Source organism: Camarhynchus parvulus, chromosome 1 (genome assembly GCF_901933205.1).
Source record: "Camarhynchus parvulus chromosome 1, STF_HiC, whole genome shotgun sequence".
Classification (NCBI taxonomy): Eukaryota; Metazoa; Chordata; class Aves; order Passeriformes; family Thraupidae; genus Camarhynchus; species Camarhynchus parvulus.
In genome coordinates, this window is record NC_044571.1 from 92,816,873 (window position 1) to 92,839,399 (window position 22,527).

The following is a 22,527-nucleotide window of genomic DNA, read 5'->3' on the forward strand; positions in this document are numbered from 1 at the left end:
GCTTCTTGTTCTCAATGTCTTCCCTCAGCACCTCAAGGGAATTCCTGAGGCACATATGCGAAGGCATGTGCCTGCCCTGTTCCCCTTGGACCCCCAGCAAGCCTCTCCACTGCCTTTCTCTTTCTTGAACCAAGTCTCTGTCTCTATCTCTTTATTGTCTCCAGCACGACTGGGTGGACAGCTTGAATCCAAAACAAGCTTCCCTGCCCAGCATGATGGGGAAGCACCTCTCCTTCCCCATTGTCACTACTTCCCTCCTGAGGTAACTCATAAATTGCTCTGAGTCTTTAAATGGGCTGTTATTTCTTCCTTCCATCAGCACTCTCTCACTCTTGACTCACGGTGCAGGTTCAGCTTCAATGAATTTATTGGCATGACAAGGTACACAGGTGATGCCAAAGTTGACAACTTAATTCATCAAGCGCTACTGTCTTTCTCTCATCTGCACCACACTGTCAGTCCTTTCCTCTTTCCCCCTCCTCAGCTCTCCTTTCTGTCTGTCTTTCTTTGCCTTTCTGTCTGTCTGGCTGTGTCCCCCTGTCTCCCTCCCTCCCCTCTGACTGCCTCCCCAGGTGATAGTTAGCTATCTCACACTCAAGACAGTCTGTCTCTCTCGACGAACGGAGACGTCAATCAGAGGGCTCACCGCAGAGGGAGAGAAATTGGTCTTTACAGCATGTTGGCTGTTTTCTTGCCTTTGCAGCTTGCATGGAAGCAAGGGCTGAGGGCTGCAGTATTCAACTTACGGAAGCCAAGTTTGCTTTAGGGTTTTTTGGGACTCCAGAAGAATGAGGTGTTGTCCTAGAGGGATAGAAGAAAGGAGAGAAGCCCATCAACCTCAAATGTGTATAGGCAGGTAGAAATATAATTTAAGAAGAAATCCAACATCTTGACAAAATCCCCCCAGAGGATAAAGTCTCTTTTAAACAGAGTAGCAAATGATATCTCCTTCTCGCCCCCCCAGTCCCATAATCCTTTGTTGGCATGGCAATTGCCAAAGTGTGTATAAAGGAAGAGACAGATCCCTCAGGTATCTGTCAGCACTAGATACAATCTAGCCAGGACAGTGTGTGTGTGGCATTTAATCCTCCATACATCAAGCATATGCCCAGGATATAGTGTCACACCGTATTTGTGCTGCATCCCTTGTGCCTATTTGTCATGAGTGTCTGCGCCCAATCCAGTGGCAGGTTGATCCATCGTGTGATGCCATCTCAGCTATATCTCTGCTTTTCTTCAGGCTTTGGCAGAGTTTTCAGAATTGTGTTCTGATGCAAAGTTTCTTTGTATTTTTTATCACTCTTTGTGCTTTGGGGAAATAATTTTTACAGACTCCAGTATATCATGACCATCAGAAGGGAAAGTGTATGAGAGTATCCTTATCATTCATCAGTATCCCTAACTATTGATTACATTTCTATTCCTGTTCAGATTGCACAGTATTTTGAGGGGCCAGCTTTTTACCTTGGGTTTATGAACCACAGGGTTGATTCTCTCCTTTGCATTTCTTTTCATGTAAGAGTATTTCGTGTTCTCTTTAATTTATACCAGCAGTGAAGCATCAAGCCTGTTTTGTCTGTCTTGCATTTGCCCTTTTTGTTCTGCCAAGGAACTTTGCAGCATGTTAATTCCTCATAAAGAACATGTGGGGCTTTGCATATATTCTTGTCTTACTTTCCTACTCACTTGGTGGAGCTGTTGATGGATAAGGCATCGTACCTCTAGTGACACCAGTAGGGTACCAGTGTCTGGGGATGCCATATATCTTGCACACACTGGTTCCCTAAGAGTGAGAATGAGAGCTGAGCCTTAGAAAGGTGGAGCACAAGTGTGTAGAACAATCACTGAATGTGGAGTACCAGACCACCTGATTGATTCCTTCAGTTTTTTAGTAGTGTTGCTTACCTTGATAGCTGTGCTTTTACAGAGGCTCAGATGTGGATGTGCTGTCACAGTAGAGACATGGCTTTTGTTTTACATGGGATTTAGTTTTTGATTCCCTACTACAGTTGGAAGTGAATGCAGGTTTTTGCTTGTGTTCTTTGTTGAAAATCAGAGGAGATACCTCATTCCCGCTCTGCAGCCAGTAGCACTGGATTTCTGGGGTCACAAGTATTTGCTTGCAGAACCTTAGATAAAAGTTGTCTGTAAAGATCTTGTCCTGCTAAACACAAAGGTGCTGTCAACCCTTCTGGATATAACCTCATCCTCCTGAATGGACAGTGTAGTCTAGGATGATACTTTAGCAGGAAGGTTGGACCAATGACCCATTGTGACCCCTTCCAACCTTATCCATTCTGTGATTCCCTCAGTTTCTAACACTAAGAGACCAGCAAATCATTAACTTTGAAGAGGGCAGCCTTGAACCACTCTGGGAGAAGAAGGCAGTGTTTTTATGTGTCCTAGTAAAGCTGCAGACTACAAGGAATAAGCCTCATTCCTGGCAGTCTGGGAGAAATTCTCCTTTAATTGAAATGGCACCAATTCAATGTCATATGTTTACAGAGCAAAGCTCTTGGGATTCATCCCTTCGTTCCCTTTGAGGTTGTCTGCATGTATGCAGCACATCTTTACCACACAGCAAAGCTTGGAAAGGGAAACACTGGGAAAATTCCAAGATGTCAAGGTGTTCTTGCACGTGGCTGAACCAAAACAGTGCCCCCTCTTTTGGCAGAGAAGCTCCACCTCAGGTAGAAACAGTCCTTCTCAGAAACCTTGGCTCTTGGTTGCTTTGTGGGAAGGAGATCACCACAATCACATCTCGGCTCTAGCCAGCTGCCTACATTGTTCAAAGATACCTTTACTTCAGAAGTACTGCATTTGTTTTTTCTTCTTTTTGGCTGGATCAGACTTGCATAGATGAGCATTTCTGGCAGGAGGGATTCTTTGCTTTGAACTCTTTGGTTTTCCCTTCTCAGATGGCTGATGATAACACCCTGGCCTTTAGAAATGAGGCTGCTGCAGGTATCACCAAGCTCAACAATGGCTAGCAAATGAAGGTCTCACAGTTGGCCTTTCATAACTGTGTGTGGTGGGAAAGGCCAACATCTCTGGATCCAGAAATAGTGACAATGCAATCCCAGAAAGCCAATTGTATTGGGCTGCACCCAAAGCAGCGTGGCCAGCAGGATGAGAGAAGGGATTCTGCCCTTCTGCTCTGCTCTGTGAGACCCTCACCAGGAGTGCTGCATCCAGCTCTGGAGTCCTCAGCACAGGGAGGGCATGGATCTGTTGGAGTGAACCCAGAGGAAGGATACCAAGGTGATTAGAGGGGTGGAGCATCTCTTCTACAAGGAAAGGCTGAGAGAATTGTGATTGTTCTTCAGCCTGGAGAACAGAAGGCTTCGAGGTGACCTAATTTCCAGTGCCTTCCTGTACCTAAAGGAATATTAGGAGGAAGATGGAGGAGAATATCGACAAGAGCATGTAGTGACAGGTTGGGGAAATGGCTTCAAACTGAAAGAGGTCAGGTTTAGATTAGGTGTTGGAAAGAAATTGTTCAGTGTGAGAGTGTTGAAGTACTGGAACAGGTTGCCAAGAGATGTGGATGCCACATCCCTGGAAATGTTCAAGGCCGGTTTAGATAAAGCTCTGAGAAACCTGATCTAGTAAAAGATGTCCCTGACCACAGCAGGGGAGTTGGAACTAGATGATTTTAGGTTTAATATCCATTCCTACCCAAGACATTCTGTGATTCTGTGTAAAAGTCCCAGTATGGGATTATTATCTTTGTTCTTCATACTTTTGACTGAAAGCAAATCCAGCATTTCCAAAGTGCTGCTGTAGCTTTCTGCTCCTCCAGAATCCTGAAAGCAATCTTGAAAGGTGGTTTCAGCAAGCTGTCTGCTCCATTTTGCTCACTTCAATGTGTAAGAAAGGAAACCCTGCTAATAAAAAATATTCTACATGTACCACATGCATTTGATTTGAGTGAGAGGCTTGTCACTGCGAAGCTGCCTCAGTTGAAATTGAGCCAGATCCTTGGGTATGCGGTATCCACAAGACACTTTGAGAGCCATATTTATCACCCTGTGGCTTGTCAGAGAGGATGTGGGATAAACCATGGGCAGTCAAGGGAATCTGAGAGCAGCCTTTGGAGTGAGATGCTCTCTGTGTGGATGTTCATCAGTGGTTCATGAAGGTTGTTCTGTTGGTTGTACGCTGTCCCTAATGAGTCGAATATAAGCAACAGCACAAGATCTGAAAACAAACAAACAAAAAATTTGGCTCTGTTTCTCTAGCCAGAGTGGGGTATTAGCTGAAATTAAATTACCTCCCCAGTTGCCTTATCAGGAACTTCTCTGGACCTGTACCTCTTGCCCTGGAATGACATAGGCTTGTCTCTGTTATTTTTTGTCTTCATACCTGGCCATTACTCCCTAGTCTATGTCCCAAAGAAGGAGTTAACAGGCAGGAGCCAAGGGCTGCTGGGACTCAGTTGAAAACGCGTAAGCTTGGGGGTTTTCTTCTCAACTGACTAATAAAGCATTCCTGTTCTGGCTGCAGCATTTCCTTGAAGCCATCACCCATTCTTGCTGTGAAAGGACTTGTCCAGAGGTGAAAATCACAGGAGAAACTCCCTTGGCTCTGAATCAAGCCCTAGAAAGGCTGCATCTTAGGACTCAGCTGCGTGCCATATACATCCAACATGCTTAATGTTCCTGCGAAAAAGTTCCTCTTAAGAAAATTCTCAGAAATGTCTTTGGAGGACCTGAACACTAAGGACAACTTTTCTCACAGGATTTCTCTTCCAGGATGGCTGATTATGTCTGCAGAAAGAAAGATTTTGTATTGTTTCAGTCCCATAAGTAAATACTTACCAGATTTAAAAAGAACAGTCTAAGGGAATAAGTAAACACACTTGAAACAAAGACCAAAAGCTGTGTACATCTGCAGTCCTTAAAATGTTTGGGATTAGGTGGCATTCCAAGAGTTAATCCCTGGGGATTAGCATGGCAAGCGCTTCTGTTGTTGTTTACACATGTCCTGTGAGGAAGGCTGTGTTGTCACAGCAGGCTCCTCTAGGAGGGTTAGCCATAAAGCTCTTGAAGTCAGTTTTACAAGCAGAAAGAACCGTAGCAGCACAAACAAGTGCAAGTGCACAGAGCAGTGCTTTAAAGAAGGAGCTGCAGATGAGTGGCATAAATTCAGTATGCTAATAGAAAAGAAAGGGAAGGGTTATAGCAAAGAACTTCATATGTAGAGGTGCAAATCTGGTGATAAGCAGATATTGGGCATATGCCTGGCTTGTGTTTTGTGCTTTCATTGACATGCTGAGCAGATAACTGAGAACCTGCTCTCCTGGACTGCATCAGGATCCAAAAATGTGCGTTCTGTAAACCTGTGCTTGGGGAGGGCACACCAAAAAGCAGGTGTGGGTGAAATACAATCAGCACTGGGTAAAAGCTGGAGCTTAGGCTCAGAGCTGTAGCTGCTTTAGAGAGCAAGGCTGGCATCCAGTTTTCAAATGGAGGTGCTGGGCTGTGAACAGGAGCGAGACTGCTTTTAACCCTGACCTATACTGTCACCTTAGTGCACTGATAAACAAGGCTGGCTTGAGATTTAAGATGTTCTTCTCTGTGTTTCTCTCAGTGTGGAAGCTAAATAATTTCTCTCTTGAAAATTTAATGGAGACAAGTTTATAAAAAGTAAAATCAGTGATAATGAGTGTAAGGAATTGATCCCAGTTCTGTGCTGTCTTTTCCAACAGCTCAGGAATGGGACAGTGCAACACGTTCACACACTGTGCTGCTCTCTGCTAAGAAAGAAAGAATGTACTGGAAGGGCTTCCCATGCAATGTTATGTGGAAAAAATAGTCCAGACACCATTGGATAAGGCAAAGCATTCTTTTAGACAAAATGTTTTGGCTTGTAAGCTCTTACTCTCCAGTGTGGTGTGCTCTGACCTGCTACCCAGCTCATGGGTTGCTTTGCACATGGCTTTGATTTACAGGATCCTGTCTGCTTCTCTGCTCCCTGGCAGTGTGATATGCACAGTCCCCATCTGGATTTTAAACAATTTCCTGCCTGGCGTCTCAGCGGGTGAGGCTCCAGCTGCATGGTGGGGGAGCTCACCAAGATGCAGCCCAAGTCAGCAGCCCCTGTGCCTCTCTCTGCCTGGTCTCTCTGGGCATCAGCAGTGATGCTTGATGGAGATCAGCTCCAGTGGTGCAGAGCAGTGGGGGAGCACACTATGGGTTGGGAGCTGCAGATCTGTTAAAGTGGTTTCCATGCTCTGGCTGTTATAGACTCTTCCCTAAAGGCCACGTGATGAGGCACTCCCTTTCAGACTACATAAAGAGGGAATTTTTACACCTTGTGGAAACTCTGAAGTGTATTTTGAGAGGTTTTTGTTTCCCAGGGGATTAAAAACCAAAACTAAGCCTTCAGCGTTTGTCTCTACTTCACAGAAGCTTTAATGCTGAGCGAGGCATTGGCAGAGTGAAACAAACGTAGCAGAGTGGAAGGTCAGAACGCTCTTTCAGAGTCCACTCTCTTTAATGAAGTTCAACTTCCCTCTCTGCCCTCTCGCTCTGCTGACAGCTTCGTCTCCCTCTAGCTGAGGCTGCAGCGTGAATCAGACCGTAAAAAACACATCTTGGGTCTGATGTTGCATTTCTTCTGTAGAATGCTTCAGAGACATTACCATGCCGCATCCCAAAGGGTGTCTGGATTTTACTTTCCAGCCCTCAGTTTGCTCCCGTTGCGGACTTTAGCATCAACAAGCTGTTTCTTGTTACGGCTGTAAAGAGCTGTGATTAGCCTGCTGCAAGCATAAGAGGGAAATTAAACCATTTAGTTGTGTTTAGCAGCTCAGCCCCTTCTTCAGGTTCTCTTTTCACCACTAAACACTTTAACTAAACAATGACTAATGAGGCCAATTTGCTGTCAATTAATTGCCCCAGGAAAGGACCCCTAATTGTGGTGAGCAAGGTGGCTGTTCTAAAGTACTGAAGAACCATATGATGGTCAGCATGCCCCCTACCTCTGCTTTGGGGCTTATTAGCGTTTTATATAAAGTGCTGTTAATTGGGACGTGGGGACAAGGAAATAAGAACTCTCAAGGCTAATTGATAGGCACCTAGGGAGGGTTTTAGTGGCTGCAAAGTTCCTTTGACTTTGGAGAGAAGTCCTGATGTTTTCTTTTTTTTTTTTTGCCCTGAGAGCTGGTGACTCCTGTGTATTAGTGGGTGGGACTCTTAATTTTATCCAACAGATGGGGGTCCTACTAGCCTACAGAGAGGAAGGAAATAGGCTGGAGGAAGCAACTAATGAGGATATATGGAAGGAATTGAGAATTTTTCCATTTGTATCCAAGGTGCCCTTTTTCGGACAAGCAGTTAGACCACTTAAATGAAGCTTATGGGCTTTCTTAGGCAGTTGCTGTACTGTTTGCATCTGTGTCTTGGAGGTATTAAGTAGCTTTTGCTGTATTATAGGTCTGGAGACTGGGAATAAGAGCTGTATTTTTTTAATGATTTTGTGACTTATTGACAAAATACTGTACTGTCGAGAAGTCTTGGAATTGGAGACTGGGGAGTAGCTGCCCCCACAGTGGAAAGCTCCATCCAAGGGTCTTAGATGTAAGACACTGTTTACCCAGAGGTAAGAGTCCAGGCATCTGACTGAATTTCGTGTAAGTGCATTTACATGGCTCAGAGTTTTCTAACTAGGTGTCCGCTCTCCCTCTGTTTGCATTTTTTGTTGTCACATCCGAGTTGAGTTCCCATTCCTGTGCTTCCTGCCCTTTTCTCACAAATCCATCTTCCTGCTGTACTGAGGTATCATGTGAAGCACCATGAAAGCAGAGTGCCATCAGTGTAGGAGCCAGGGACTAGTGCCCCCAGCCTGTGAGTACCCGTTGCATAACTTCTGCTAAGCAGTGGTTCCCCCTCCTGCCACTTTGCGCCTGTGCTGTGCCTAGGTGCTCTGATCAAAAGGCAGGGATCTGAACTGTTTGGGAGCTGTGGCATAGGTCAGATTCAGCACAAACAACATTAGGAAAAGATCTCTAGAAGCAGTGCTTTAGCAAGGGTGGCCTCGATGCTTTCTTGTGCCATCCCCCATGCACTCCTGGAAGGGCACTAATGAGCTTGTCTCCTGCATGTGAACTCGTGTCTCTTAACCTTTGGGCTCACTCATTTACTGACATTAGGGATGTAGCGCTGCTCCTTGCCTCCTTCCCTAGCCTTGAATCAGAACACTGATCCAGCCCGCCCACACCATCCCAGGTAATATCTCAGGAGGAGTTTTGAGCTCTGAAGGGCTTTAGTCATAAAAGGCAAGGATAACAGCAGCAGATGTTTGTGTGTTTGCTTGTTTGTGGTTTCCTTGCTGCCTCGCGTATGCAGCCCCTGGTCTGTAATAACTGCTATAGCGGGTGTTTTTGTGGAAACAAATCACCTGCTTTCATCTGGAGAGCAACAGTGATTGTGCTGGGGGAGCATGATCTATTTTTCATGTCTCAGTCTTTCTTACTATTTAAATTAATGTGAGTTGCAGTTGTCATGAAGTGAAGGATTGACGGCAATTAACTAGAACAGCCTCGGTGGAAGCTGTTTCTGCACAAGCCTGTTCTACCCAGCTCTGTCACTGTATCTTTCTTGGGACTTAAAATCTGCCACACCAGCTCTGACCTTGTACCCCTCCTGCCCTGCTGCCCTCCCAGTCCAGGGCACCTTACAGTATCTCTGCCCTTGTCTTGCTCCTGCCTTGCAGCTCTCCTTCTCTTCCAATGTGAGCTTCTCTCATGACAATGGCCACTGGTTACTTTGGGATTTGTTATTTGCTGTCAGTGACATGGAAGATGAAATGCTGGGTTGGCATCAGCCTTGTGCCATAGATGTGAAATGTACAAGAAACAAATATGTGAGTTTTAAGCCATTCCTCTCAGTGTTCATTCCCATCTCTCCAGAATCAATCTCTGCTTTGGGCAGGGCATCCTCCCTGTCTGGGGATGGAGGAGTGGGGTACTCCAGTGTGCTTCCTTTCATGGCTCTGCTCCCTGCCCCAACCAGGGGCATCCTAAGCACATTGTAATGGATACTCGATTTGATCTACACTGAAAGAGCAGAAAAATATGTCAATCCTATATTTTTCAGCAGTACCTAAGGCCCTGGCAGTGTTTTCCCATGGTCCTTGGAGCCAGAGGGGTCCAGCAGCAGCCTGGTTTCCCCTGAAGTAAAAAGCTGTTAGTCAAATTATGAAAATGCCTGTAAGTGGTGTTGAGCTGTAGTATTTGCCCTGCTGTGGGGCTGCAGCTTGTGGGTTTGCCCCTGCTAATGGTTTGGAGAGAACAGTCACAAAATAATTTTCCACTTGAGGGTCAACAAGAGATGGCTGAGCAAATGGAGACTGTGACACCCAGGAGATTCTGGTCCCAGGAGGTTTTATTCTCAGCAGTCCTTCTTTCAGCAGTCTGGGACCTGTGAAAACATAATACAACCCACACATGGGGAAAAATAATAAGGTCAAAGCTTCTCATTTTAAGGTTGTCCTAAAAAGGTGTGTGCAAAGAAATGACAAGTGCCAAGGAGGCAATGCTAGCTGTTGCGGGTGCTGACAGTTTTGGCATTTTAACATGCTGGCTTGACGCCCTGAAAATTAAAAGTCTCTGACTTTTTATCTGAGTGAAATTATTGTCCACTGGCTTTGGATTCTAAACAGATTAAGCCAAGCCAGGTTTTAAATTTAGAGGGAAATTATTTCCTGCCCTATTCCCCCTTGTCTTAGCCTTTCCTTGCCTTCTGACCAAGGTGCCAGCTGAAAGGAACCAGCTGTTATATTCCTAACAGGATTTCAGTCTTGGATGTCCTTTTCACCCTCATCTGAAAAGTGGCAAGACAGATATGACCATCTGGACACATGCTCTTCCTCATGGGCATTCAGTAGGCATGGTCAAAACTGCTTGTACTGGCTGAGTTTACTTGATCCTCTGTGAAGTAAAATGTCTTGACGGCTTTGGAGAGCAGCAGTTTATTCATGTCCCAGCTGAGGCTCTTCTGCTGCCCTGTAGCGGCTTTTGCTGCTCTTTTCTCAGCCATTTGGGCTGGCATTGCACCATTCTACTAGGACTTCACAATGGCCCACAGCTTCACCTGCTAGTCCTGCTTTAGTTTAGTCCTTCTTGGTTTGTTGAATGGCTTTTTTTCCTTATGCAAATGTTAACCCCTTGAGGTTACGATAATATTCCCAAAATGTGGTATAGCCACTGGTTTTACTCCTCGGCTCTCCTTACCCAGGTTTGCCAATGCACCATGGAGAAATTGTGCTGAGGGTGCTCCAAAGTCACTGTTGTAGTGTCCCCTGACAGAACACCCGGGCCACAACTTTTGCAGAAATTGCAGGCTCTGATATTCTTTCCCAGACTAAGCCCCTCTGTCCTCTCCTGTGCATGTTGGTCTTCTATCAGGTCTGAGGTGGCCCTCCAAGTTGCTTTGTTCCCAGTAAGAGTAGCAATTTGGATTTTGGCGCCAGAACTTTCAGGGCTCTTCCAGCCTGCAGATCTGCTAGCTGGAACAATGAGCAGGTCCGTCCTGAGCCATAGGGCAGGATGTTCCCCTCATCCACTGGAAAAGAAAGGAAGTGAGTTTTCTGTATCTCCAGGGATAAGTTTCCATTCCCCCTCTGAGGAGCCCTTTTTGAAAGTAAAAGCTTTTCCCTTATTTTGAGTCAGAATTTTCCCTACATTGCAGCTCATGTTAGCTGCTTTTCAGTGTTCACTGTGCACCTCTGAGAAAAGCCTGCCTCTGTCTTTTCTGCACATTCCCACTCACTTTTTTTAGAGAGCAATAAGATCTCCCTCAGCCTTCTCTTCTTCAGGCTGAACAGACCCATCTCTCTTAGGTTCTCCCATCTTGAGAGCCTTCCAGTGGACTTGTTCCAGTGTGTCTATGGCCTTCTTGTTCTGGGGAGCCCAAAACTGATCTAGTGCCTGAGATGCTGTCTCATAAGCACTATGTAAAGGGTTTTAGACACTTCCTTCCACTTGGGGGGTTATACTCTTGCTAATACAACCCAGGACACAGTCTTTGCTGCAAGGGCATACTGCTAACTCATGCTGAACCTGAAGGACCCCCACGTGGGACTGCTTGAGCCTAGAACTTTTTCCCTTCCAGAAAATATCAATGTGGTTGGTCCCTAAAGAGGGAGTGTTATTGTGAGGCTTATTCTACCTGTCTAAAGCAGTATTGCCTCTTCTTAATCAAGTAATTGGTAATGACCACCAAGGAGCACGAGTGACACTGTGATATCCTCTGATCCTTACATCTGAGCTAGTTCACCATCCAGAGCTGGGTACATGCCAGCCACTGCTTTGCAATTCTATTCCTCTCCTTTCCTGCGCCTTTCTTAGAAAGCCTGTATTTGAGTTACATGCCAGTCCTGAGCTGTCTCATCCCAGCTCTGTCATCCCAATGGTTTTTCACACACATCCCACTGTGAATCTGTGTGAACATCAGGTTCCTGCTGGTTTTCCACCATGATGCTTGCACTGGTGCACAGGCACTTGAGGTGGGCCCCCAGCTGTCCTGCTTTCACAAGGCATGCAGAAGCCTTCCCCATTGTGTTGGCCCCTGGCCGCTCCCTCACTGCCCTCTGCATTGTCACTTCTCCACAGATCACGGCAATCCTTCCCCAATGCCCCTGCCTTCAATCCCTCCTTGCCTGGCTGAGTGCGCCTGTTGGAAAATAGATGTCTGCCTCACTTTACTCTACAGTCCCCTTCCTTCATGGGGGTCCCATGGCCACAGATACTCAAACATTGTCCATGAGTTTGGGGCCTACAGAGAGGGGCTAATGAGCTGTGGGTTGTAAACAACATTCCTGTGAATCCAGAAACACAGCTGGAAGTAGTGAGTTGCTCTCTTCAGGCTTCATTTCCTTTTCCCCACCTAGCTTATAGGCAGTGTTGCCTCAAAAGGACCATCAGCCACTCCTGCCAGGCAGGGGGAAGGGGAAGCTGCTGTCTGTTTACTCTGTGGTAAGCAAAGCAGAAAATTATGTTGTTTCATTCCTCGCTACACACAAATTTGGAAGCTGAAAATATATTAAAAAAAACAACTAGAGGATTCCTTTTTAGTGAAAATCCCTCACCACCTGACATGGGGTGTGAAGCATGGAAGCAAGACATGAGTGTGAGAGAGCAAAGACTGCAGAAGCTGGCACACTCCACACCTGGAAGTGCCTGTTCAGGTCCCAATTCATGGTCACTCTAGGGCCATGACACAAACTCAGTTTGGAAAGCTTTTAAGGATCTTGAATGTCCCAAGTCATGGCTGATCTTGTGAATCTTAAAGATTCTACTGTGCCTTTGGTGCTCTGCCATGTGTGGTGCAGTCATCCAGAGACTGCCTACTGCAGGTAGCCCATGGGGGATCCCTCTTGGCTGAAAGATGTCACAGAAACCAATAACTAATACACCCTTTGAATCAGTGCCTTGAAGCCTGGCATCCTGCAGGAGGATGCAAAACTCCATCTGGGACTCCCTGGAGTATAAAAATTAGCTGGGATGATGCTTGGAGCCTGCTGATCCCTTCCACACAGCCTTGAGGTAGGCAGGCAAGTTCTGAGAGGTCATTTTATGAAGTCCCCCAAACTTGTCCAAACACAAAGCGTTGCAGTTGCAGCACAGGCTGTTTCTAGCTGTAGACCCTTGAAATACAAACTACACACCAGTACATACTACTCTGATGTAATTTCAGAAACCCAGCTAGTAGTGAGAGGGGCGCAGCCTGTGAGGTGAGTTTGTGGCTGCCTCTGGTTAATAGGTAGGTAGATGATTAAGCCAGGCAAGCTGCCCTCCATAATTCTGCTTATAGCAAGGTCAAACTTTCTTTTGTCTTCACAGTTCCACCAAAGATCTCCAATATCTCCTCGGACATCACCGTGAATGAGGGCAGCAATGTGACCCTGGTTTGCATGGCAAATGGGCGTCCTGAGCCTGTCATCACCTGGAGGCACCTCACTCCTACAGGTAGGAAATCCAACGGGATTTGATTTGTGAACTGTACAATAGTTCCCTTCTCTTCCAGCATCAAAGAAAATTTCAGTAGCAATATAGGCAGCTATAGAAAAGTGGCAAGAATCTTAAATGTACTTCAAGCTTGTTTTGCAGTATGAATTCTCAGGCACAATAACCAGATTTTCCAAGTGAACAAATGAAATTACTTCAATAGATGCTCTGCAGAATTGGACCTGTAATTCTATTTAGCTTAGGTCTTCATCTAGTTGTCCCAGTCTCTACTGCTGGTAATGCACAGCACAGTGGTGGAGATGAAATGCTGCTGGTGCTAGACTGAGGGAAAAGGATTTCTGTTGAGACACTACATAAAAGAGGTTCTTTCTGAAAACCATGGTATTTGCTTCCTACTGATTTGCCTTGAAAGGGAGAGGCAAACAGTGGCCCAGTTTATTTCATACTGCTCTCCACTTTGGCAGACAGCCAAAAGTCCTGTGTCTTCTGAGGTGACTAAAGAAGGCGATTGATATTCAAGGTGAGTGAAGAGCAGGATGGCAACAGAATAAAGGAGAACTCACCATCTTTGTTCTGCTGTCTGACTGTGCCCTCCATGCTCAAGGATGTAGCAAGGTTGGGAGGAGAATGTCTTTTTAGTAGGCAGACTCTGTGGGGTTGGCAGCTTGGGTTGCAAGGAAACTTTCAACCCCTAAAGATTTAACAGTAGGATGAGAACAAGGGGTAGGTTTCTATCCTTCTATATCATGTCATTGGAGGAGAGAAAAACTCTTTATCTGATTTCTTTTCCTATCAGATATTCTTTTATCTAAAATGCAAGGGGAAAGCATTGATTAGCCCCATATGAACGATCTTCTGTGATACTCCCACATAGGTAATGGGTTAAAGAAGATTTGAGGAAGGCAGAGAACAAACATTCTGCATGTGCTACAGATAGTCCAGCTTTCTACTGCAGTCCAGCTGCCAGAAAAGGGGAGGAAAAGTGAGCCAGAAAGTGTTGCAGAAAGAATGTTGGAGAGAGAAAGGTAGAATGACACATTGGAACAGAGCTTAATCTAAGGGCTACATCCAGAACCCCCTGGATTTGGAGCCTGTGGTTGAGATTAGGGTTACTTAAATTTCCTGTCTTGTGTCTTCAGCCAAACCAAAGTTCTCCTGAGCTTTCATGTATATGAAAGCTATATATGCAATCTGTATTTCTGGCCCACTTCTTGCAATACCAAGAGAAAAAAGATGGGGAAAGCCTGCCAAGAAGAGGTGAGAGCAGGGCTGATTAGGGGAACACTAGTCATCTGTGGTATTATCATCACTACCTGACTTTTCTCTTCTGGTTTTTTTTGTTTGTTTGTTTGTTTTTTCAAAATTAAGTATGACTGTGCGATTTACATTCATAGGAGAAAAGAACTTATTTTTTTATCTTTAATTATGAATATAGAATCTTCTAGCTCTGGTATTTCTGTTCTTAAGGCTTACTTCATATCAAATCTTCCATATTACTGCTGCATCAGTCTTTCTTTTCTCTTTCTTGTATCCAACTAAAAGATACTCCCTAGCTACTCTGTGAGCACAGCCTAACACTGAGTTAAGGGCGTTAAATCTTCATGAAATCTAAGATCTGGTACACATGAGATGTTTTCTTCAGAGCAGTGAGAAGATTCTTGTCCTGACTCATCATTTTGGCTGTTGCTGCTTTGTGGGAGTTGTTTTTTTTTTTTTTCATTTGTACCACGTATTTCACTGTATCAGACACAGACTTTTTTTTCTCTCCTTTTTTACAAAAGTCTCCACAGAACAAATCCTCACTCTGGCTATCCCCTCTAGTCAGCAACAGAACTGAAGAATCCCATCCCTACTCTGACCGTGGGGACAGTTTTCTTGGCTCTGTTGTTCAGTTTTCCAGCATGTCCCTTCACATTTTTTCTCCCATGCTGTGTGTCTCAGAGGTGTTGCCTTGTTAGCATCCCTCAGCACCATCTCACTGACTCCTTTCCAATCCCTCCTCAGTCCTCCTCCCTGCAGTGAAGCCTGCCAAGCACCTCCTGTGTAACAAACTAGAGGTTATGATGAAGGGCAGGCAGTCCTCAGTCTGTCACCTCCATGTGTTACTGATTGTGGTGCTTTCTTTTTCCCCATCTGAACCCATCTGCTGTCTTTTACAGATACAGAGGAACTGCTTTCAGGCAGACATCAGATCTTTGAGCAGCATAAAGCCCAGTAAGACACTTGTCTCAAAATGGGAGACAGAAGGGCTTCTTTTAAATGTTTTCCTTGAGGTTGACAATTAATATAAATTCCAAATCCCTTCCAGAGCTGCTGCAGTTGGAAACGTGTCTTATCTTGGAATCTCCCTTTTCCAGAACTGCAAGGCATTTTGGCTCCATTTATGCGAGTTTTGAAGACATCTGCTATGCATCAAAGAGCTATTTTAGATCATTGTAAAGGTTTCTAAAATATATCTCTCTCCTTCAATTTTTTTCATGGTTAAACTTGTGACTGTAGAACTGGAATAAAGAGTGTTATTGAGCTTGTGTGGGAGGTTTTGAATGGTCAGGTAGTGGAATCAAACCCATATCAGGGGGCAAGAGGGCCAAATTACTTTTTTCTTTGTGCACTCTCCTCAAGGAGTTCATTAGCAACTTTGTCTGCTGTTTCTTTCATTCACTGACTTCATGAATAGAGTTTGTTGGCTAATTACCTGAGTTAGGACCACAGAAATGATTGAATTCTTGTTGGCTGGGAAGTAGAAGATGCAAATGCAAAGGGAAGGCAGTGTTGGTACTTAGGCAGGAAAGGTAGGGATGCCTGTGATAGTTCATTTAAATGCTGCAATCATAGCTTAGTTATCTGCCTATCTGGGAAGCTAAAAAAATGATTTATAAATTGCTGTGTTGCTTCCTGTTCTGGTTCTTCGGTGAGCAGTTGAACCAGATATTTTTCTCACTTCAACCATAAGTCCTGATCCCCTCCAGCAGCCCACAGAAAAGAAACCTCTCCTAACCCTGTAAGAAAGCTAAAGTGTGACTGAGGTTGATGACTGTAGCACTGACACCTGGGAGAAAGGCAGGTAAGGGGAAAAATAATAATTCAATGGCAAAAGACAATACAGATCAGCTTTAATTTGATGAAAGTAGAAATGACATTCCTTGGAATGATGCAAGTCCTTGCTCTCCTCTTACATTCCTCTTCAGCTGATTGGCAGATTGTATTTTGACAGAGCAGGTGGAGAGAGTCACTGAGACCCTTTTCTTTTTCACCCAAGAGGCCAATATTGACAACCTGGTCTGAGTAGTTGTGGATAATTTAACAGGCATTATCTGGGAGCACAAACAGCTTCATTAGCTCTTCTCCTCCGGCCAGGAGATCTCTTTTCTGGGATCACTGACCTGCACCTTCCAGCAGCAGGCCAGCAGGTCCCTCCGTGCACATAGTCTGATCCCTTTCCTGTGATTCAGGACACAGCTGCAGACTTGTTAAGCCTGTCATACCTGCTGACTTTTTCCACCCTGGTTTGTGATGGTAAGCCATGGCAAAGGCTGTAAAACTGAAGATCTGAACTGGATTTGTCAGGAAATTGTGATGTGTTCAGTTGGAGTGAGGGTGAGTATTGATGGTGTCCAGTGCAGTCTGCATGAATTAGCAGTTGTCAGCATTAGGAATACTTCACTAGGGAATACTCCATAGTCTCATCTCTTGAAAGGGACAAAACCCAGATTCTTTGTGCCAAGAGTGGATGGTACCCTATTGTTTTATTCTCCTTTATATTAGCTCATAACGCGCCTAATCTGTGCCCCACAAAGGTGTAGATTATTTTTTGTCACTGCATGCAATAACCTCAAATATCCTGTAGTTGCACCACATCCTGGACAGAGTCCCAACACAGGACCATTGATCACTTATCACACTTACATGGTCTGTGAGGGATACCACAGGCAGCCCACCCATCTGTGGGTAGTTATGTTAGAAGGAGCTCTGTTTTCCCTGTACCTTGCACCAGGATAACAACTAACACAGCCAAAAAAAGACTCTAGTGAAATAGTTCAGAGATGGTAGCCAATGCCTGCTTTCAAGCCCATCTTAGTTTTACTTCACATCTCTACTGACTTATGTTTATTCAGGCTAATGTGTCTTCTCCCTGCCTGCAAGCTGCTGAGATCACAGTCCAGAGTATAATTTATCATTTCTCATCTCTATGTCTTATTCAGAGCCAAGCTAGGTGCCTGGTTGACTGAAAAAGAGCTTTCTGGGAAGAAGAAAAATTAATGTACATTCATATCCTTACCAATGAACTCTCAAGGGAAGCCCTAAAGAGTGGCCTCTTGTGAAGCGGGTTTGCAGCAATACGAACATGGACAGCTGTTGCAAAGTCTCTGGATTACCAGAGATCTCACTGCCAATCCTTTTGCTGTGCATGGGCAGGCAAATGCAGAAGAAAAAGCCATCTCCTGTCCTGAGAAGTTTGTACTTGAGAGCTCACAAGAGCAGTACCATTCGGATTTATGCTTCTTTGCCGCAAAGCATCAGTGACTGAAACCTTCCCAAGGGCCTTCCTTGTGGGTGCTCTGACAAGTGCCTTTAGCACCCATGCTGGTGGCAGCCTGAGAGCTGGTGACAGGGAGACAAAGCTATATTGACTGAATTTGAGGGATTGAGTTACCAGCTGAGGAACAAGCAATTCCCTTTTCCTAGAGAAGCTACAGAGTATGAAACCTGTATAAAGCCACTAGGTATCCCATTCTGGATCCAACTTCCTTGGCCTCAGCCCAGCAAGGCCACTTGATGGAGAAGAAAACATTCTGGATTCTTCCAAATTCCACCTGACAGTCTAAAGAAACCCACTTTGGCTCAGAAAAAGAGCTTAGTTATTACAGTGGTAATCATAGCATAAGAAGAACCAGTCTAGTGCAAAGCAGATAAGTATTGATTGCAACACCCAAGTTTCATGTCACACCATAAAATGAAAGGAGATGAGAAGGCTTGTCAAATATGCCAGTCTGATTCTCCCTAGAGGGTGCTAGAAATTCACATTGAGTCTTAGGGAATTTACCGTAGCCTGGGAAGTTTAGGAGGGATAGAGAATACAGAACTGTGCCTGCATGTCCTGTGTAATTGAGATGGTATACATATAATATGTTTATAAACAGCTGTAGAACTCATTGCCATGGAAAGTTATTTAAAGACGAGAACTTGGCAAGACTCAACCAGCTCGTGTATTCCTGAGGATAATGTGAACAAATCTGGATATTCTTGTTATTCACAATAAAAAAATTGAAAAGGATGTTAAACTTCATGCTTTGGGGCTCAGAGATCAGGATAAGACCTAAAGTGAAAGAGACAGATTATCTCACACCCCCGCTCACTTGTATATTTTCCTTCAGTGCATGCCAGTCTCCTTGTAGAGCTGAGCATTGAAGCAAGAGGAGACAGAGAGCTTTCTGAAGGCATGAGTTAAGAAGGCCATATTGGTCACAATGGCCAACTTCACTCATTATGTCCTGTGTTGGCTTGCCTCTCATTGCTGCCTAAGTCCAAAGCCTTGTTGCTTCACTTAGTGTTGCACAGGGAAACCCAGTTTTATGCCCAAAGAAAGTAACAAACAGAAAACCCTCAGCCAGTCACCACAAGTCAGCCCTGTGGTCAGTAGGTAGCGGTGGGAAGCAGATTTTCTGGTTATCTAAAGCATTTGTATTTAGGCCATCTTTCTGCTGCTCTCCTAAAACCTTAGTAAAACAGTTGTAGAGAAAAGCAGCTTTGTTTTGGGAAGCATGGGGTGGGTTTTTTTGTTTGGATTTGGTGGGGGGTTTGTTGCATTACTGTACCAGTTCTTCTTATTTTACAACCTTCTCCTGTCTCAGGAAACTTGAAGTTTACAAGATATTTGTTTAACAAAACAACTGAGGCAACTGATGGTTTTTTATACAGATCTCCTTTTCCTCTCTTTTTTTTTTCTTTCTTTCATGTTCAAAATACTTTCTGGTAAAACATTTTCCACAGAGACCTTGCATTTTACCTCTTATACACTCCCACTTTGTTTTAGCCCACTTTCTGAGACGTCTTTTTCTCTCTATTTAGTCTTCATCTTATCCAATATGTAGGGAAAAAAAAAAAAGGAAGAGGATGCTGGCTCATAAAGAGCCTGGGAAACAAGCCAAACTTTCAACTTTTTCAGGTCTTCTCCAGAAGGCATCTAAAGTTGTTTCAACCTCTATTTGCTTCCCACTAACACTTTTTCCACATTTCTTATATTTTTAGAGGTCTGTTTTTCCTAGGGCCCACAAGTTAGATCCACATTGCCTCCTTCCTCACCTGTAACAGACTTAAGTTGTGATGGTTCTCTCTCCCCAGCACTTTATGTTCTTCCTTCTATGCCCAGCAACACATGCACTGCACAGGGATCCTTCCTCTTGTAATCACCTTGCAATAATGCCTCATTCAGTTACTGTGGGCTGTGATGCTGTTTCAGTACAAACACTGTTTTTGCATTAAATGTTCACTTTTTTAACAGCTTTGATTTCTCTCTACTGTCCCAGGGCAGAGAGGGAGAGCAAGGCTTCATGAGTATTTTGGCATTTCTGGGGAAATAGACAAATAAAGCTGTTGTGAGAAAACTAACCCTGCTGCCTACAGCAGTGGTTGGAGAGGAACATGTGGAGTCTTCTGGTCAGTGCTTGTCTGCTCCACCTCTGGCAAGCTTGTCTGTGCTGCTGGCAAGATGTGGCAGTTCTGTACCAAGGTAGTTGCCTTTCTGCCACATAAAAATGATAAAAATGTTGCTCCTTGCAGCAGGTTGGAGTCTGGTAGAGTTGCCTCCTTTTTATCTTCTCCCAGATGGGTACCAATTCTAGTCGGTCATGCTGTTAAAGAGTTTTCCATGGCATTTTAAAGGCTGGGCTGGATTGTGCCCATATGAAAACTTTCCTCCACCTACAGAAAAGCAGCATTTTTCTAGTTCACTGCATGCTGTAATATTACTGTCTTTGCAGTGCTGTGCCTCCACCCTCAAGCTTAGTGATACTCAGTGGGGACACTCCTGTTTAGCTGGGGCATCCAGGAACAGCTAGCTGCTTTTCCTCCCCTACCTTCCTGAGCCAATCTTGAAGGATCCCAGAGGGCTTAGATGTGGGAGTGAAAACTGAGCACTCCAGAAGATGGGTATCCAAAACCTCCCACAATTAATGATGACAGGAAAAGGAATCGCCATGTGCTTTGACAAGCAGGATCACAGCAGCAGCCTAATGAACTTTCCATTTCTCCATCATTCCTACCCATTCCACAAACCCATTAAAATCAAGGTACTTTTTTGTCCTGACTAGGACAAAAAGAGGAGAGGTCTCCTAGGCCTGCCCTGCTGAGACTGGTAGATGCAGTCCATCTGCCTGCCTTCCCTACCAGCCTTCCTCGTTCTCCAAACACCATTTAGCACTCAGGTAGTCAACTGCAGTAAAACAGAGTATCTGAAGAGAAGGTTACTGAGTGCAGGACATTGATGAGGTGTGGATGTGTGTGTTGCTGTGTCTCCCTCTAGTGATCTGAACTCTCAAGTCTGCTTTGGGTCCTTTGTGCCTGGAGCTGCTGCTTTGGGGACAGAGATTCCCTGGGTTCCCCAGAGTAAAAGTTGAATATTTTAGGACTGGGTCCCATTCCTCCTGCCATCTGGAGGTCATATTCCCTATTGGCAGCTCTGTATTTGCAGCTGTAGTTCACATCTGGAAATTTAAATGTGCTTGTAAAGATACAGAGAGGTTGACTGTGAATTAAAGAGAGAAAAAATTCATAGCATGTTAAATGGAATAGTTTCAATTCAAACATCCTTAAGAAAGCTAGCCTTAAGAAGAAAATGAGGAGGCTGCAATTTTTTTCCCTTGTAGCTGTAATCTATAAGTGGTTTCACTTAAGGCAAGCATATTTTTCACTCTCTCATCACAGTAGGAGAGAGACACTAATAAAAAGGAAAAGTTAAGGTAGTAGCTTATGCTTGGTCTGTGCTTTTTTTTTTTTTCATTTAAAGGGAGAGACCACCATTTTGTTATTATGCTGTTATGTGACTACATCTGATCTCAGTGGCTGCACTGACTTCAGTGCATGATATATTCTGCACTGGAGCCAGACCTAGTGTCTCATCTCAGGACCACGGTGAGCATGGATGACAGCATCTACTGCAGCACACAGGTCCTGCCAGGACAGGATGTCTGGAGAGAGTTTCCCTCCAGACAGCCCCAAAGTCTTCACCCCTTCAAGCATCTCTTGCACAATTATCCTACTGTCTCTTGCCTCTGTCTCCACCCCTACACCAATCCCAATCATGAAGCTGCTTATATGTTCCAAATCTAGAGACAGCTGGAAAATAGTGTGAGAGAGAAGAGCAGGGTGTAGGGAGAAGCAAATTATTTGCAAGAGTCTCCTGCATATGTAGATAACCTAGGGCAAAGAGAAAGCCAGCTTTAGGGGCAAGATATCCTGAAACTGCTTCAGCAAGGTCAGGTGTCACTCAGCCTCCTGCAGTGTGGAGCTTTTCTCCCAGGCCTGAATACAGTTGTAGTGGGAGTCTCTCAGCTGAAGGCACTGAGCTATTTTGGTAACACCAGGCTGTGACAGACCCTGGTGTTGTGAACACTTGTGCTCTGTTTGCTTCGTCAGCCTCCCTTCTGAGCCTTTCAGAAATGTCTTCACAACATTCCTCCCTTTCCTGTCTGAAGAAAAGTGTGAGAGACTGGAAACATGATTCAGGGGGTTATTTTTTTCTTAGGAGGTGCATGTACAAAAGCATTGTTCTTATTTCTTCTTCATATCCTCTCTTCTTTCAGAACAGCACCTGAAAAATATGACTGTTCTGATGTACTCTGTATTTTTTCATGCACTGGCTGAACAAATCTTCCTTTCTCATAAACTCCCAGTGAGTGCCCACCGCAGTGTTACTGCAGCAGAGGAGCAAAGCAGAGGGGCTGGGAGGGGATGGGGAGTGCAGGCCCATCCAGGGGAGCAAGAGCTCTGGTCTGATGCAGCCTTTGAATTTCACACCTCATTTGGAGTGACTCAAGCCATTGGAAAGACGAGCATATCCTGCCAAAGGATCAGTACAATTTGCAAGGGAGAAAAGTAATGCAGGTATTGATGGTCTGGAAAAGGCAGTGATCATGGGAGATTTCAGTTGTATTGGCTGAGGGCAGTGGCAGATTGGAAGGGTCATGAAATGAGGACAGGACCATATTTATGGCACTATATAGCACATTCAAAGAGCCCACCCCTTGTCTGGGCTGGTATCCCAGGAAAGGCACCAGTGGGAGATGAGATTGCTGCAGTCTAGGGAAGGCAATAGGAGAGCAATGCAGTCTTCCAGGGGCGCCTTAGCCTCCTCATAAGGGTGCCTGTGGGTCACTGCCCTGTTGCATGTGCCTGGCTGAGAACTGCTGGCAGGATCATCCTAATTACAAGCACTGTAATGGTGGCCATATGTCACTGACACCCTCCTTACCTGCTGTGCAGCCTGTAGATTTGTAAAAGCTGCATGAGTGTGCAGGTGCACACTGCTGCATGCATTATTTGTGAGCACTTGACTG

At 44.9% G+C, this 22,527-nt stretch overlaps 1 protein-coding gene across 4 annotated transcripts in view; it reads left to right on the forward strand.

Moving 5' to 3' along the window:
• Positions 1-22,527, forward strand: part of LSAMP (limbic system associated membrane protein) — a 990,769-nt gene that overhangs the window by 865,558 nt on the left and 102,684 nt on the right. For all 4 annotated transcript variants that reach the window (XM_030949448.1, XM_030949439.1, XM_030949457.1 and 1 more), the window contains one exon: positions 12,848-12,973. In XM_030949448.1, coding sequence (XP_030805308.1) covers positions 12,848-12,973 — 126 coding nt within the window. The remainder of the gene's footprint in view (positions 1-12,847; positions 12,974-22,527) is intronic.